The sequence below is a fragment of the Capra hircus genome, chromosome 16, assembly GCF_001704415.2.
Source record: "Capra hircus breed San Clemente chromosome 16, ASM170441v1, whole genome shotgun sequence".
NCBI classification, from domain to species: Eukaryota; Metazoa; Chordata; class Mammalia; order Artiodactyla; family Bovidae; genus Capra; species Capra hircus.
In genome coordinates, this window is record NC_030823.1 from 64,769,469 (window position 1) to 64,785,751 (window position 16,283).

Here is a 16,283-nt window from a genome sequence, read left to right on the forward strand (position 1 = left end):
AATGTTAACTAAATGAAAACTATATTTCTCTTTCTACAATGCCACATAAAAGTAATCTTTCCTACTCTTATGTTACATATCTTTCTGTATTCACCTAAGTGTCAAGTCACATATCTCACAAGATTAGCCTTTCTCAAACCAGGTTCTGTGAGAAAATTAAGCCCTTTAAATAATTATTTCACTACTTTTTTCAATACTTAAAAGAATGGTCCAGAGTACCATTCTAGATGTATTCAATACACATAATGGATGAATTAGGGCAGAAAGGCTTAATTCTTGAGAAGGAACAGCCTCAGTATTAATAAGCTACTAATAACTTGATATCACTCAGGACTATAAATAGTCTTTATGTATCACTCTGCCTCCTTTTTCCAGTGTTTTTCAACAACAAGTATAACACAGTTACTGGTACAGGAGCCATGAGTAATAAAATCCTATTATCTTTCATTAAGATAACTACATTTACTGGGCATCAGCTGCTTTTTTCTACCATGTATTAAATACATCTGTTAAACTGAGACCAGTTTATACTGTTGGGAGTCTCACAGAAAGAAAACAACACTGGATGGATTAGCAGTTAACTAAATGATTTGGTTAAGTCACAGTGTTCTATCTGTCTGATGTCTAAAAATAATAATTAGACCACTGTTTAAGGATTTACTTATTAACATGTTAATGAGATTGCTTAACTCACCAGCAATATACCTGGATTTAGTCTCTCCTTTGTTCACATGGCGCCTGACATGTCCTAGCATATCTGTCCTTCTGGTGATTGTTGCTGAACAAATGATACAATGATAATGGGCGCCCATTTTACTGGATATCTATCAAACAGAGTATTTAATTTAAATACATAAAAAAGTTACTAAGACAATGAAATAAAAGTTTATTTAAGGTTGTGAATTTAAGTATGTTAGAAGATAGTATTCATTTTGCCATGGGACTCTGAAAGGATCTTTATTTCCTTACCTATATTTAGATCTGCTTTTTAATGTTACAATAGGTCACAAGTTTAATTTGTTAGTTTTTTCTCATTCATTCAATCCACAAATAACTGTACCCTTATCTTCTATAAGCAACACTTATAAATGGTACGATACTAGCAGCAGTGTGTTGGCAGACGTATAACTGGCTCTCCAGGAAAATAAGGCCCTCATTTGTAGCGTCTGCAGGTCTGTGATCTAAATACTCTACCATAGCCAATGTCAAGCTCCAAATGTGACATTTCAAGCTACCCATGTGACATCACTGAATGTGAATTAGGGAAGAGATGTGCAGTATCACAGCAGAGAACACTGCCACCATGCAGATACAGTACATATACACAAATGACGCACGAGCACAGATGTAGTAAGATAACTGGGAAGCAGTGAGTTGTGAGTATTCATTACTTTTGTTTTTAATATAATTTATTTACTTGTAAGTTCACATTTTTAAATTTTTGATGATGGCCACATTTAACAACTGGCCCTTCAGATTTCTGGAAATCTGAGCTAGTGCTAGCACACTCCTAAGTGTTAAAGACAGAATAAAAAGTCTATTTTTCCAAGTAAAAAGTTCTCACTTTTTAGTTTCTTATTTCGTTAAGAACAAGAAGACTTCCAGTAGCTCTTTCCTGCTTATGATGACGTCTTACTCTTTACTCGTGATCACAGGGCAAGGACAGAACAGTCAAGAACATTCCACAATTTATGGCATTGTGGTTATCATACTCAAAATACCTTAGATAGGGTTAGTGGACCAAGCATTATCCTGACAAAGTATACTTAAGAAATGTTTTTCTCCCCCAGTACTTTACTTTTTGTGTGTGGCCTGAAAGGAAAATTTACTAATAATGATTTATTAAGCTAATATGCATTCAAGATAATGTTACTATAAAATATTTTATAATTTGTATTCCCCAAAGGTTAAATGTATCCTAATACAAACACATGTACTTTTTAAAGTTACTGAGATGTCAGAAGTGTCTTCATTCTGTCCTTTGACAAATTAAGAGAAAGAGCACAGGGAGGATGAGTATGAATCAACACATGTTATGACACTTAGTAAACCACAGAAATTAAAAGTTCTTATTCCATGACCAAAATTTATTTTGAAAGAAAAAAAGTGCTTTCTATTTAAATTCTCCATTTCAAAATTAGTATGTGGGTTAATTTTCCTTTCGAACATATGATAGCAGGTGATCTGACTGAAATTAAAAACTATAGAATGAAAAGTTCAATACAGTAACAATTTTCATACATTTCTTATTTTTCCTACTATGGTAATCTGAAAGCCCTTGAAAACAAAATCTGAAAGTTAAGTCTCATTGCTGAATATACACATTTTAGTCTTTAAGCAAGTAAAAACCGTACTTCCTTTAGAGATAGCTAAATCTAAAAATAACAAATCTAACGTGTGATTACCTGTTCTCCAATAATGTTTGGTTTCACCGGTCGACAAGGTAAGTGACAGATGCACATCCGGTAACCTAGAATGAAGAACTGCTGCTTGTCTTATCACTGCTCATCAAAAGTTCAATTATTATTAAAATTACTACCAAATTTTATAAGAATAATGGGGATTATTCTTGTATTTGTAATGTCATAATTTATCTGAATGAGACCGCCTTAGTTTTATACATTTGTTATATATGACACGGTATAAAAACATATACAAGAGATCTAGGTTCAGAATATGGTTGTTCCAAAAACATCTGCTATCTTGCATTCGTCATGTAGCTTCTTTGGAACTCAGTTTTATCATCTACTTTTTGCCATCTTGACTTTTTCTCGCTTCATCTTCTTGCCTTATGCTGCATTTACTATTACACAGCCTCTTCTTCATCAATGATACGGCACTTAGTTCTCTTCGTGTACTTTCTACTTAATCTTTACAGATCCTCTTCCCTCTCTCATACTCTAAAATGTAGGTTTTCTGTATGATGGATCTGCTACATAAATTTTTTCTCACTTCCTAACTAACTTGAATGCCTTTCATGATTGCGACTATCTCCCCTATGAGAAGGAATTCCAAATTATAGCTCTACTATCAACTCATTCCTGAGGGCCAGATCTCTACTTCCAATTGCCTATTCAAGACATGTAAGTGGTTATTTCAAAACCTATTGTCAAGGACTTCCCTACTGATGTAAAGGATAAGAATCTGCCCGCGAATGCACGGGAAACGGGTTCAATCCCTGGCCCAGTAAGATTGCACATGCTACAGAGCAACTAAGTCTGTGCACTACAATTTCTTAGCCTGAGCTCTAGAGCCCAGGTGCCGCAACTCCTGAAGCCCATGCTTCTAGACCCTGGGCTCCACAACAAGAGAAGCCACGGAACAGCAACAAGAAGCCCACACATTGCAACAGAGTGGCCCTGCGCACAGCAATGAAGACCCAGCGTAACCAAAAAACGTTAAAAAACAAAACCTACTGTCAAGGACTAAACTTTTCACTTGACTCTTGAACCAGGTTTCTTTTTTCACTTTTTTAATGAATAATAAAGTCTTCCAGTTACTCCTAACTCAAAAACTGTATACTTATCTCTAACTTCCTTCTTCTCATACTTCTAGTTCAGTTCACTTTACATCCAATCATTTTTCTTAGCTGTATATGTTGAAGTGTCTCAGGACTCAGACCTTGGACCATTTCCTTTTCTACCTATACGTACTCTTAAGGTCGTTCCATCCAGACTTTCAGCTTTAAATACCATCTATATTCTGATAACTCCCAAATATGTATCTCTAGCCCAAACCTTTCCAGGTTTATGTGCCCTCCAGGCTGCCTCCACTAGGTGCCTCTCAACAGCTGTATGGCTAAATCTGAAGACATGTTCTTCTTTCTCACATCTAATGCAGTCTTCTCCAGTTAGGTAAGGCATTCTTATTTTGTCCTTCATCTCATTTCTATTCCTTCAGCAGATCTTATTCAAAATATTTGCCAACTACTTTGAAGCCTGTTCACAAAGACAAAAGCTATCATATTCCCCATCTACCAGATCACCACCATGTGAAAGAACGCAACAGCCTAAAGAACATGACAGTAAAGAAATACCATGAACCATCAAACAAAAGAGAATAACTTGGAGGAGAGAGACCAAAGATTAAATAATGCCTTAAACCAAGCAATTACTTAATTATCTTTGTAATTAAAATGAGATCTTTTTTTGTTAAGAAGTCAATATGGTTTACTATACATTCTTATAAATAATAAAACATAAGATAGTATGACTTCTGAATTAGTTTCTAATTCACTTTTTCTCTAAGTAACTAGTGATAACCTTTTACCAATACTATAACACTAAGAAAATAGCTCTGGTCTAGTTCTGGCTTCTTTTTGGGGTGTCTTATAATGACTATTTTATTCAGTCTGGTTGAAACTCCAGATAACCACATTTCAGTAAGTATACTTGCATAATGATATACAAATTTAAGTATATACATGTTTAGGGTTTTTTGGGGGGAGGGGAGTATTTTTGTTTTTATCATATATATTGCTATTTTTGGGCTTCCCTAGTGGCTCAGACAGTAAAGCGTCTGTCTGCAATGCAGGAGACCTGGGTTCAATCCCTGGGTTGGGAAGATCCCCTGGAAAAGGAAATGGCAGCCCACTCCAGTATTCTTGCCTGGAAAATCCCATGGATCGTGGAGCCTGGTAGGTTACCATCCATGGGGTCCCAAAGAGTCGGACACGACTGAGTGGCTTCACTTTCATTGCTATTTTCAGTTTACCATGAAAATCCTTCCAAGCAAGCTAGTATAGATCTAATACACTCTTCTCAATGGCTGCATAATATTTCATGGTCTGTACCATAATTTATTCAATCATCTCTGATTTTTAGTTCCAAGTTTTTGTTTCTAAGCACATGCTGCAGTGAACATTCTTGCACATCTCTGTCTATTGCTTCGTTGACTCTTAGCAGAGGGAGTGCCTGGTGGAAAAATATTTAAAATTTCTTAAATGTTGCTAAATTTGTTTCTAAAAAAAGGCTGTAATATATCATCCATTGGAGAAGGAAATGGCAATCCACTCCAGTATTCTTGCCTGGGAAGTCCCATGGACCAAGGAGCCTGGCGGGTTACAGTCCACGGGGTCACAAAGAGTCGGACATGACTAAGTAACTAAACACATATAATCCGTAATTCACTACCTCAGATCTAACAATAAATCACTCTCCCCAGGAAGTCTTTTAACTTGGTAAAATCGTGTTTTTTGTCCTACAACTTCATTCATTTCTTCATTTGAATCCTCTTGTTAAACTTACTCCCTCAAATTGTGCCATTTTTGTCACTGTTGTAACTGCTTTTTCCCTCATTTCCATTTATCCAGAGTAGAGAAAGGCTCTGATTTTGATTTTGAATATTTATCTTATATCTCACCATTGTTCCAAAAACTCTCATTAACTCTGCTTATTTTTAAGTCAGCAGCAGGGAAAAAAAGAGATGTTATCTTCTCTTTTCCAATATTCATACCAATTATTTTCTTGTTTTATTTTTATTATACCTTCAAAACTATTACTGGAGTTAATACTAATCATAGTTAATTAAAAACTGTAGTTGTTCTAATAAAGAAAGGAAAAGTAAAACTTATGGAAACATGGTTCAGTAAGTAATGTGGACCTTCAGGGCCAAGCCAAGTACCCAGCACAGAACAGATACTTAATAATGGTTTGCCAAACTAAACACTGGCATCATAAATATCTACTGCCTACAGAACTATGTGGTCTTTTATTAATAAATACATTAAAAGATGGGCATTATATCCTTCATAATTTTAAACTGAAGATACTTGATTATGTTGTCAGTAAAATTCCAAAACTAGTACAAAATCCTGAATTTCATTTACATCACTTTTTAGCAAGCACAAAAATACAAACCTTCAAATTCAACGGAGACTTTCCAGTGTAAATTCTGAAGGTGACGATGAAGCTTATGACTATTACAAGCTCTGAATTTCTCCTTGGGGCACAATGGACAAGCCTGTTTGTTTCCTGTTAATGAAAAAAGAACCAATAAAGCAGAGAATATACCAGCTATTCATGCTTAAATTTGGCTACAAAAGAAGTTAACAGGGGACCCTTTCTCACCCTTGCCTCTCAAAACACACACACACCCCTTAGATAACATCTTTCTTAACATTTATTAAGGTGAAGTCATTCTTGCCTCAGCAGGTACTTAACAATAATTGTTTTAGGACATGGTCAGTCACTGATTTTTACCCCAAAACTCTCCTCTCTGTGGCGAGCTGATATCCCTGTCACCACCAGACATGGAGAGGATGAGGAAATGATAAACTACATGATATCACCCCAGGCAAAATGTCTTCCAGAAAGAATGTCGTTCTGCACTTTGGGCAGGGGAAAAGGCAGCTGTTGTCACACTTATAGAGGGAGAGGAGCTAGACAGACAAAAGTATCAGCTCTGATATTCTACTCTAGCAGCAACTAAAACGGCTAACATGTGGAACTAGAAAAATGAAAGAAGGAAGGGGTAGACTGGATGCAATACTCTGTACCCTGTTACAGTGGCTTTGGGCTTCCCTGGTGGCTTAGATGGTGAAGAATCCACCTGCAATGTGGGAGATGTGGGTTTGATCCCTGGGTTGGGAAGAGTCCCTGGAGGAAGGCCTGGCAATCCATTTCAGTATTCTTGCCCGAAGAATCCCATGGACAGAGGAGCCTGGCAGGCTCCAGTCCATGGGGTCACAAAAGGTCGGATATGACTGACTAAGCACACAGCACACACTCTATTACTGAATTTGTTAAATTCTTCCTTCTTTATTAACATATTCTTAAAAAGACTATGGATCATCAAATGGAAGTTTCATTTAATTAGAAATGGAATGTATCTTAATAAAAACTTTAATAGTACTAAAAAACTCAAATCAGGTTCAAATCAATAAAACATACAGAAACAGTAACTGAATTTTTAAAAAATTTATTTGACTGTACCAGGGTGTTTTTGTTTTGATCATCCTGTGTGGCATGTGGGATCTTAAGTTCCCTGACCAGGAATCCAACCCATGCCCCCCTGCATTAGAAACACGAAGGCTTAGCCACTGGACCACCAGGGAAGTCCTAATAACTCAGTTTTTAATCCAGCAAATATCTTTCACATATAGCACATAGCAAGTATAAGCACAATTTTTAAAATATATTCTCTACTTCAAAAAACCATGAGGAGATCTTGAGGATGGAATCCAAGCACTAAGGACGGTAAAGTGTAGAATGACAGGAACTCAGGGCACTAACAACACTGTGAAACTGTACCAGCTCTACCTTGCCAGTCTTGAGATTTCTTTCTTATGAGAGAATAAAAGCCCCAACCTGGGTTCAATCCCTGGGTCGGGAAGATCCCCTGGAGAAGGAAATGGCAACCCACTCCAGTATTCTTGCCTGGAGAATCTGGAGAATCCCATGGGCAGAGGAGCCTGGTGGGCTACAGTCCACGGGGTCACAAAGTCGGACACAACTGAGCGACTTCACTCACTCATACGATTTTTTGGATTTCTGTTACTCATAGTAAAATGTTAATTCCTAACAAAGCCCTTATATATCCATGAGACTGTAATTTCCTTGAGGGGTTGTGAAATAACTTATCTCACAGTGCCCTTACATGTAGACGGGTACCATTTCCTAAGTTTGGAAATAAACAAGTTCATGCTTACCAAAATTTTCATGAGTAGAAAGATGACAAATCATTAGAAACTGACCAAAAAAAACCAAACCAGAAACCCTCCAAAGATGGAAATACCTGCATCAAGATTATCTGAGTTCAGTGAATTGGCAGAGTCACAATCCCCTTCAGTTATGAAAGCTAACTTCTCTAAATCAGCAAGCTGCCTTTGAATTGAGATGTGTCTCTCTGAAAGGAAAGTTGAAGAGTTAGAAAATTATGCTTTAACAATATGTATTCCATCTTCAGTTTCATTTTATCACATCACACAGAATTTTACACTTTCATTTCCTATAGCACAGTGCTTTAGTACCTAGGCAGAAAACTCAAGTTTATAAAATGGCAAGTGTGTCTCAGAAGTCAAAGAGTTGCCACTGCATAACCTCACAGCTTTCAAATTTTATCTTATTATTCAATAGTTTTACAGAAAATGTTTCTAGTCTGTATAAAACACTGAAGCCAGGTTTCCTGTTTTCAAAGAACTTTCAATAGGGTGAGAGATAAACACGTTAACTACTAACTGTAACACAAGGCAAGATGAATGAACACTTAGGGGTAAAGGTAATATGATGTGGGTATACAGAGGAAGGAATAACTCATTCCAACAAGTGCTGCTAAGAAGCCTTCACTGAAGTGGCGTTTGACCAAGACTTAAGGTATAAACAGATTTTCAGTAAATAGAGATTTGGTGTCTGGCCTTATAAACTGAAATAATCTTATAACTGAAATAAACAAAGGCATGTGGTGTAAAATTATATAGCCACTTCCCTACCACTCCTGGCTGGAAAGTAGTACATTTGGGGGATAGAGCTGGTAGAAAGATAATGCAGCCAAAAATGTAGTATAGATCATGGGAGGCATAAATTTTATATGTCAGTCTGAACTATACTCTTTAGGTAATGTTAAGTCTTTTCAGATTTTTGAGTAAATAAATGATATGATTTGAATGCATTTCAGAAACTGTAGTTGTAGTACCAACGATCAATAATTGAGGTGAGAAATTAGTAATGGAAAGGTACTAGAAAATAGAAGGTAAAAAAAAAAGCAGCAGAGGACTTGGGATGTGAAAGGGTGAAGGTTAAAGAATGACTGAGATTTTGATACAAGTACTATTAACCAATAAAAAGGAAGAGGAAAACAGTTTTGGCAGAAAGGAAGAGGAAAGAGAATGGGAATTTAGTTTTTTACACAATGTGTTTGATTACTACTGGAATTAGGTACTCAAGTCCAGTAGGCAGCTGAATTGTAGTGGAAGGTCAGGAGGGATTCTGAATAGATATAACTCATAAATACGCATGTTAGGTGAAACTAAGAGCATCAGTAAGAAAGCCTAGGGGGAAATGTTTTGAAACTGAGGATAAAAAAGCCAAAACTCAGTCCCAATAAAACATTTTCAGGTTATTCAAATATTATACATTTTTCAAATTACATATTTGTAAATTTTGGAATAAATCATTCCAAAATATATTTAACATATTCTTAAGTATGTGGAATGTATTCCCCAATGCCACTTAATCTACTACTGATTAACAAAAATGGATACAATTTTGAAGTGAGGTGTGGAGGGATGAATATATGTATAGGAGATGCTGAGGAAAAGGAATCAAGAGGGTAGTTTCAAAAAGAAAAAATGGTATGGAGAATCAAGATGATGCAGAAGCCAGGAGAGAAGGGACTGTAAAAGAGTAGTGCTTAACAGTAAATATCACAAATAGTTGTAGAGATCAAGAAAAAACTACTGGATTTAGTATTTAGTAAGTTTCTAGAGACCTTTAAGAGGGTTCAGTGAGGAGGTTTTAGAGTACAAATAGAACTGGAAAGAGAAATGAAGTACAGAAAATCAGCACAGATTACTTTTTTCAAGAAATCTGCTAGTATTAAAAAAAAAAAAAGAGATGGGATTTTAACTTGCTTCTTTTTTTTTTAAGGATGGAGAGACCTGAATATTGTAGCCCTATGGAAAGAAATGTTAACAATAGAATTCTGAATATATAAGACTCAAGAGATGGTAACTGATAGGAAAAGATTTCCAATGAGTTAGGAGTCAATGGGATAAACCACAAGGCTCTTCAATATTACATAATTAGATTATATAATTTCTCCACACTGCTCTTCCTGCTTATTGCTCTCCAAGCTTCACTCCCAGTTGCTTTGTTTCTCTTCTGTGTAATTTATATTCTTGTTTGTCTCATCTATAAATAAGCAGTAAGAAGCCAAGGGCTATGTTAAATGCCTAGTGCAGTAACTTGCCCACAGTAGGCACTAGTTTTAAAATACATTAAAAAAAAAAATCATTAGTCTTTTTGGGTGCAGTAGCACACTGAGTCAAAATTTTGGAATTCAATTCAGCCCTATCAGACATTCCTGTTAAAATTTATTAAAATATATTTTAACTAATTCCAAAATGAGAAACACAAACAGCAACAAATGCTATTGGTTAATTTCTTATATCAGGTATTGTTCAAATGACTTACAATGAGTCACTTTCTATAAACAGATAAACTTTTAATTACTGGGTCAGACAGTAAGATTCAGGCAATGAATCCATATGTACAAACCAACCTATTTAATCTGAAATCATTGGCTTCCATACTTCAAAGATCTGTGTGTGTCAAACAAGATATATAACGATGTGTTTATTGCAATCATTCTAACTACTAAGTAGTACAGAGTAAGTGAAAGGGGCCCATTTTTAAGTTAGAAAACTGAAAATCCTGTAGTCCACTACTGAAGAAAACTCTAAAGCTCTGTCTAAAGATTCATGAAAATGCCTATGTACATCTCTAAAGTCACTTTCTGGTTCAAGACAGTAGATATCAATCTGTACTTAAAATCACTCAATCTTTTTGTAACACACTAATAATCTATAAGTCAATAGGCAAACCTCTTATTAAATCAGATGATTCCAAGATGCTAGGCGGTTCTTTTAAAACTTCTTTTTCTTCCTCAATTTTCAATTCTACTTCAGTTATGCCATCTTCATCTTGCCTATATGAGACTGATTTCAAAGGGCTAACTAGACCATCTAAAAGTAATTTTTAAAATGTGATTAATACATTTCTAATGCATTTCCAATTTCTTAATCACTTTGTTCCAGAAATGCATTTTCAGGTTTTTCAAACATCACACATTCTTCAAATTAAATACTCATAAATTTGGGAATATCTGAATAAATCTTCCCAAACTATGTTTAACATATTCATGATGGTAGGGAAGTGGAGAAAGCATACATCCCCTAAAGCTGCTCAATCACATCTGATTAACATAAAAAGATCACATCTAGAGGTGAGTTGAGGAGGATATCTTACTCTGGAGTGTATCTGCTCTTCCCCCTTTGCAGTTGGGGAAGAAACAACTGGCCTTATTTAGCACTTAACTAGCTGTGATCTTCCCTGATGAGGAGAGGCCTATCTAAGGCATTCTGACCTTTGTCTTTTCCCTGATCCACCCTACTCTTTACTATAGCAATCTGTATGTTGTTTAAAAATTGCAGAAATAATTCTATTAGATTATAACTATCCAAATGTTTTTTACACATTAACCTCAAAACTGGCTTAGAAGTAGGAAAGACAACAAATTAAGATTTTTGTTATTGTTGTTATGATTCAGAAAAAGCATAAAGGTCAATCTGGGGACAAAATTTTTAAAGAAAAGTTTCTCAGAGCTTACGTTTTAAAACGTTCAGACGATTCTTGATAAACTGTTACTTATCAACCTTTTAAATTCCTTTATGGCCCAATAAACCATCACTTATAAAACATGCAAGCACAATTAATACAGGCTATTAATTCTCGACAGCCGACTTGGAGAAACGTACAAAACTCAATGGGTATTTACGTCTGAGGGAAAACATCTATAATTTAGTCACTCTATCTTAAACTACTCGTCAGCCTCAAATTCTTTTTGGAGGCAAGCTGCTAAAAAAAAAATGAGAAAAACCCCATCTCGTGTCTATTTCGAGACATAAAACCTAATTGACAGCAACGGTTTCTAAATCTTGGCAGTTAGCATCTACTACAGTAAACTCGGTTACTCTATCATATTTTAAAGGACACAGGGAAATATGGCAGACGAGGCTGAGAGGGAAACTACCAAATGAGGTGTAACTTCTAATTTCTGTACCAGAAAAAGACCCCCTTTAACGAAGACGTCCACGATCCCATTATTTCCCTCCACCTGCAGCACCACTGGCCTCCACAGATCCTTCCCTGTGAGATCCCCGAGGTGTGGAGATGCCGTCCCCCACCCTGTACCCGTTTTTACCGCTATACGGGTCCCTCGTTCCTCCCCCCATTTCGCTAAAACTGCCTTTTCCCCCGTAAAAACCATTCCAGTGAAGAAGGGCCTCCCCTACTCCCCAGCAAGGCGCACTTTCTTGCTTCTCCTGCGGCAGAAAGATCTGGGCCTCCCTGCACTTACTGCTTTCAGCCTCATCAGGGGCAGAGGCTAGGGACGGGGACAGGGCCGGAGCCTGGGCCAGGGCAGGGGCTGGGACTGGAGCCGAGGCCGGAGTCGGAGCCGAGGCCGGGGCCGGGGTCGAGGCCGAGACCGGAGCCGAATCCGGGGCCGGCGCTGGGACCCGAGCCGAGTCCAGGGTCGGGGTCGGGACCGGGACCTGGACCACCTCCACCTTCTCCTGGGGCAGCAGCTCCTCCTCCGCCATGTTCTCCATAGTTACCGCCTCCTGGCCAGGCCCGCCCGGGGACCAGCAGGGGCTCACGGCGGAGTGAGAGAACTGGCGTGAAAGCCCCGAGGGCCGGATCCGAGAAGTGGGGAAGCAAATGGGGAGGGCGAGATGCGTGCAACAGACAAAAGATGAGGAATCAGTGACCAAATCCAGTCAGCAGAAAAATTAAAAGCCACAGGCAGCAATTCGCGGTCCCGTCCGCTTCCTTTTCCCCGAGGCGTTACGACGCCAGCCCCGCCTGCGCAGGAGCATGCTGGGGGACAGCGTCCAATGAGGTCAGAGAGTTCCGTTTCCACCGCGCGTCTCCGTTCTAGCCGTCAACCACCGAACCCAACCAAAACTACAATACCCAGTGTGCACCGCGCCGCTCGGAGCGGAGCGGAGCGGGGGGTGGTTCCAAGGCCTTGGAGGAAGTAAATGTTAAAGCTAAACAAACGCTCCTGGAAAATCCCATGGACAGAGGAGCCTGGTAGGCTACAGTCCATGGGGTCGCAAAGAGTCGGACACGACTGAGCGACTTCACTTCACTTCAAACAAACGCTCCGGAGCGTTCGAGCGCCAGCTACCTTCCGAGCGCAGAACTACATTTCCCATCGGGCGTCGCGCTCGGGGTTCCTTTCCCATGGTTTGGGCGTCCCAAATCGCAACCGGCTCGGGCTCTGGTAAGGAACGTAGGGAAGCCGAGGGGTTAGTTGACGTTTCGGTGGGTACTCTCTCTGCCTCACTCTGGGACCGAAAGGGGGCTGCCAGCGGGACGGACGGAGGATTCGGCGGCCTCTCGAGCCTGGGCGGGGCGACTCTGTGGGCGGACCCGGGGTTGAGCCTGCTCTGTGAAGGGTGTGGTTCTGGCCCGGCTCTGCCTTCCGGGCAGCCTCCTGCCACGGGTTGGGCGCAGTGTGTTTCTACCCGAGTCCGCGGGGCTAGGCGGTTTCTGGGCTGCTTGTCAGTCAGGTGGACTTCGAGATAGGGGTCTGCTCTTCGTTTCCCGCCTTCACCCACACCATGATCTGAACACTCTTTTCCTTTCACCCACACCATGATCTGAACACTCTTTTCCTTTTAATTTTGTTTTAACCTGAGTGAGTGAAGCCTAAATGTTAGCATAGGCTCTTCTCCCCACTCCTGTTGCTGCTAAGTCGCTTCAGTCGTCTCCGACTCTGCGACCCCATGGACTGTAGCGTAGCCTACCGGCATGGGATTTTCCAGGCAATAGTCCTGGAGTGGGCTGCCATTTCCTTCTCCAGGGGATCTTCCCAACCCAGGGATCGAACCCGGGTCTCCGGCATTGTAGACAGACGCTTTACCCTCTGAGCCACCAGGGAAGCTACGTGTTGTTTTAACCTACGTATTCCCAATAGCAGCGCCACGCTGTGGCTGTAAGATTCCTGTGGATGGTGAATTGCTGGGGCCCAGGAGTGGGGTGGAAATGGCAATCTACTCCAGTGTTCTTGCCTGGAGAATCCCAGAGACGGGGGAGCCTGGTGGGCTGCCGTCCATGGGGTCGCACAGAGTCGGACACGATTGAAGCGACTTAGCAGCAGCAGCAGCAGCAGCAGAAGTCGGGAGAAGAGCCTATTCTTAAACTTAGGCTTTTAATATCCAAGGCTCCTGAATGTGTGGAGCTTCAGGGCACTTGACTGATGCGATTCAGATTCCTCAAGGCGTCTGTTAAGTTTCCAGGCCTCCGTACTTCTCTTTACTCTCCGAGCCTGCTTTAGTTTAAGGCGCGCTCCTTCAAGGCCACTGCGGGAGGCAAGAGGAGTGCCTTGCTTTCTGACTGCTCTGCCTACAATGGTCCGAATGTTACAGGAAGCGGGAAGGGAGAGGGAGTCCTCTTTTAGTTTCAGGTATTCGCACTTCCCGTTCGGTTTTCCTAGTTAATAAAGGTGATACTTAATGGTTTTCTTCTTGGTCTGTTTATTTTCTATTTGTTTTCAGTACCCAGGGGAGAGCGAGTGTGATTTTTTTGGTACTTCGAAACTCAAAACAGGAATGTGGTCCTCCCTCCCAGTACTTAGAAAGTATACGTGGAGGGGTTTTCCCCTTCTCTCCTCCCCAGTTAAACAATTTATCCCATGGAAGTTTTTGTGAATTGTGATTCTAAAGCCCTCTTAGTGGCCCCATCCACTACTTTTAACTAGTATTCCTGGATGTATATACTGCCTCACTGGTCTTAACAGTTAATTAAAAATGGGATAATAACATTATAGTTTGCAGGCATGAGTAGTGGATATTTATGCATCATCTAGGAACCAGGGATGTTTTAATTTGTGAAAGAATGGATGGTTAATTGAAAGCTTGATTTAGGATGTCAATTTCATTAATACCAGTTGAAAACCAGAAGATGAAAAGGGCTAGATTTTTAGTCTGTGTTTTCTGTGGAAATTTTAATCAGAAGTCCCAAGCACAGTCCCTGCTCTTGAGCCATCCTAAAGAAGGCATCTTCAAAGTTTGAAAAATTGTATTGAGTATATTACTCATCTATTGCTGCATAAGTTCTTCAAAACTTTATGGCTTAAGACAACCAATACACTTCTTACCCCACAGTGGATTATGAGTCAGGAATTCAGAAATGGCTTGCTGGGTGTATCTGCCTTTGGGTCTCTCATAACATTGCAGTGAGATACTTGCAAGGGGTGCTGCCTAGTGGATGCTTGATTAAGGCTGCAGGATCAGCTTCAAGGGTGGCCCACTCACATGCCTATAAGTCCATTCATTTTTGGCAGAAGGTTTCAGCTCTTCCTTGGTGGGCTTTTCCTAGGGTTACTTGAATGTCTTCATGATATGGTGGCTGGCTTTTCCTAGGGTAAACAATTCAAGACAGAGAAAGGCAGAAGCCACAGTGTGTTATTTGACCTTTATATGTTCTTGTTATTAGCCACATATTGTATAAATAAATATATCCTGTTGGTTACACAGGTCATCTCTACTTATTGTGAGAGAAAACATCATAAGAGATGGTGGCAGCAGAGATCAGGAGCCAATTGGGAAGTAGGCCAGCACAGGAAATCTCCACTCATTTAGTTTATATTTTGATTTCCATAAAATTGGTATGAATGGTACACTAGTATAGTTTGTCACAGTACATATATAGGTGTTTTTCTTTTGATAGTCTACTCTCTGCAGTATTTTTTTTCTGATTTGTCTTATGGATAATAGATTCCAATTGGTTTTTGTGTGTGTGTGTGTGTGTGTGTGTGTGTGTTCAAAGCACAACATGAAAGGGTTTAAATTGTAAAAGGTAAAAAACCCAGCCCATTACCTCTAAGCAATTTATTTCATGAAAGTTATTGTTTTTCCTTATGCCTTTCTCCCCATGGAATGGGATCCTTGGAACAAGAAGGAAAAAATGAAGATTATTCCTGTAATCTGGAAGCTCAACTGTGAATTTAATTATTGCCATGAATTATCTTAAAAGGCAAAATTTCTGGGTAATTTAGAATCTGTCCTTAGAAGTATATGTTGACTGTTTTATTAATTTTATCATTATTATTAGATCTCTGGTCTCAGTATTTTCTTTCTTCCATATTCTTCAAAACATTCTACAAGTTTGATTTAGTGTAACTGATCATTCTTTTATAGAACTTCACTTACTGTGATCATGTTTGACCAGGAGTACTTGTAGTTGCTTGGTTTCTAGTCTTTGTTATGTTCTTAGCATCAATACTTAATCACTCTGTGTGTGTGTGTGTGTGTTATGTGTGTGCGTTAGTTGTTCAGTCGTGTCTGACTCTGCAACCCCATGGACTGTAGCCTGCCAGACTCCTCTTTCCGTGGGATTATCAGGCAAGAATAGAGTGAGTTGCCATTCCCTCTTCAGGGGATCCTCCTGACCCAGGGATCGAACTCTGGTCTCCTGCATCACAGGCTGGTTCTTTACCATCTCTGTGTCACATGGAAGACATAGCACTAGCAGCAATAAACTCTTCTTTGGACTTTG

At 39.5% G+C, this 16,283-nt stretch overlaps 2 protein-coding genes across 5 annotated transcripts in view; one reads left to right on the top strand and one right to left on the bottom strand.

The window, feature by feature from the left end:
* The window catches only part of TRMT1L (tRNA methyltransferase 1 like), a 36,688-nt gene extending 24,015 nt beyond the window's left edge, over positions 1–12,673 (bottom strand). Inside the window, exons 1-6 of one of the 3 annotated variants that reach the window (XM_018060721.1) lie at positions 12,076–12,667; positions 10,541–10,681; positions 7,735–7,845; positions 5,859–5,972; positions 2,406–2,470; positions 695–824 (exon numbers count right to left, since the gene is read on the bottom strand). In XM_018060721.1, coding sequence (XP_017916210.1) covers positions 695–824; positions 2,406–2,470; positions 5,859–5,972; positions 7,735–7,845; positions 10,541–10,681; positions 12,076–12,328 — 814 coding nt within the window. In that variant the 5' untranslated portion in view covers positions 12,329–12,667. Of the gene's footprint in view, positions 1–694; positions 825–2,405; positions 2,471–5,858; positions 5,973–7,734; positions 7,846–10,540; positions 10,682–11,325; positions 12,013–12,075 lie in introns of those variants that run through there. The other 2 variants (XM_018060722.1, XM_018060723.1) reach the window with 2 other exon arrangements.
* Positions 12,787–16,283, top strand: part of SWT1 (SWT1, RNA endoribonuclease homolog) — a 102,380-nt gene continuing 98,883 nt past the window's right edge. For both annotated transcript variants that reach the window (XM_018060724.1, XM_005690975.3), the window contains exon 1: positions 12,787–13,005. The gene's annotated coding sequence lies outside the window, so the exon portion shown is untranslated. The remainder of the gene's footprint in view (positions 13,006–16,283) is intronic.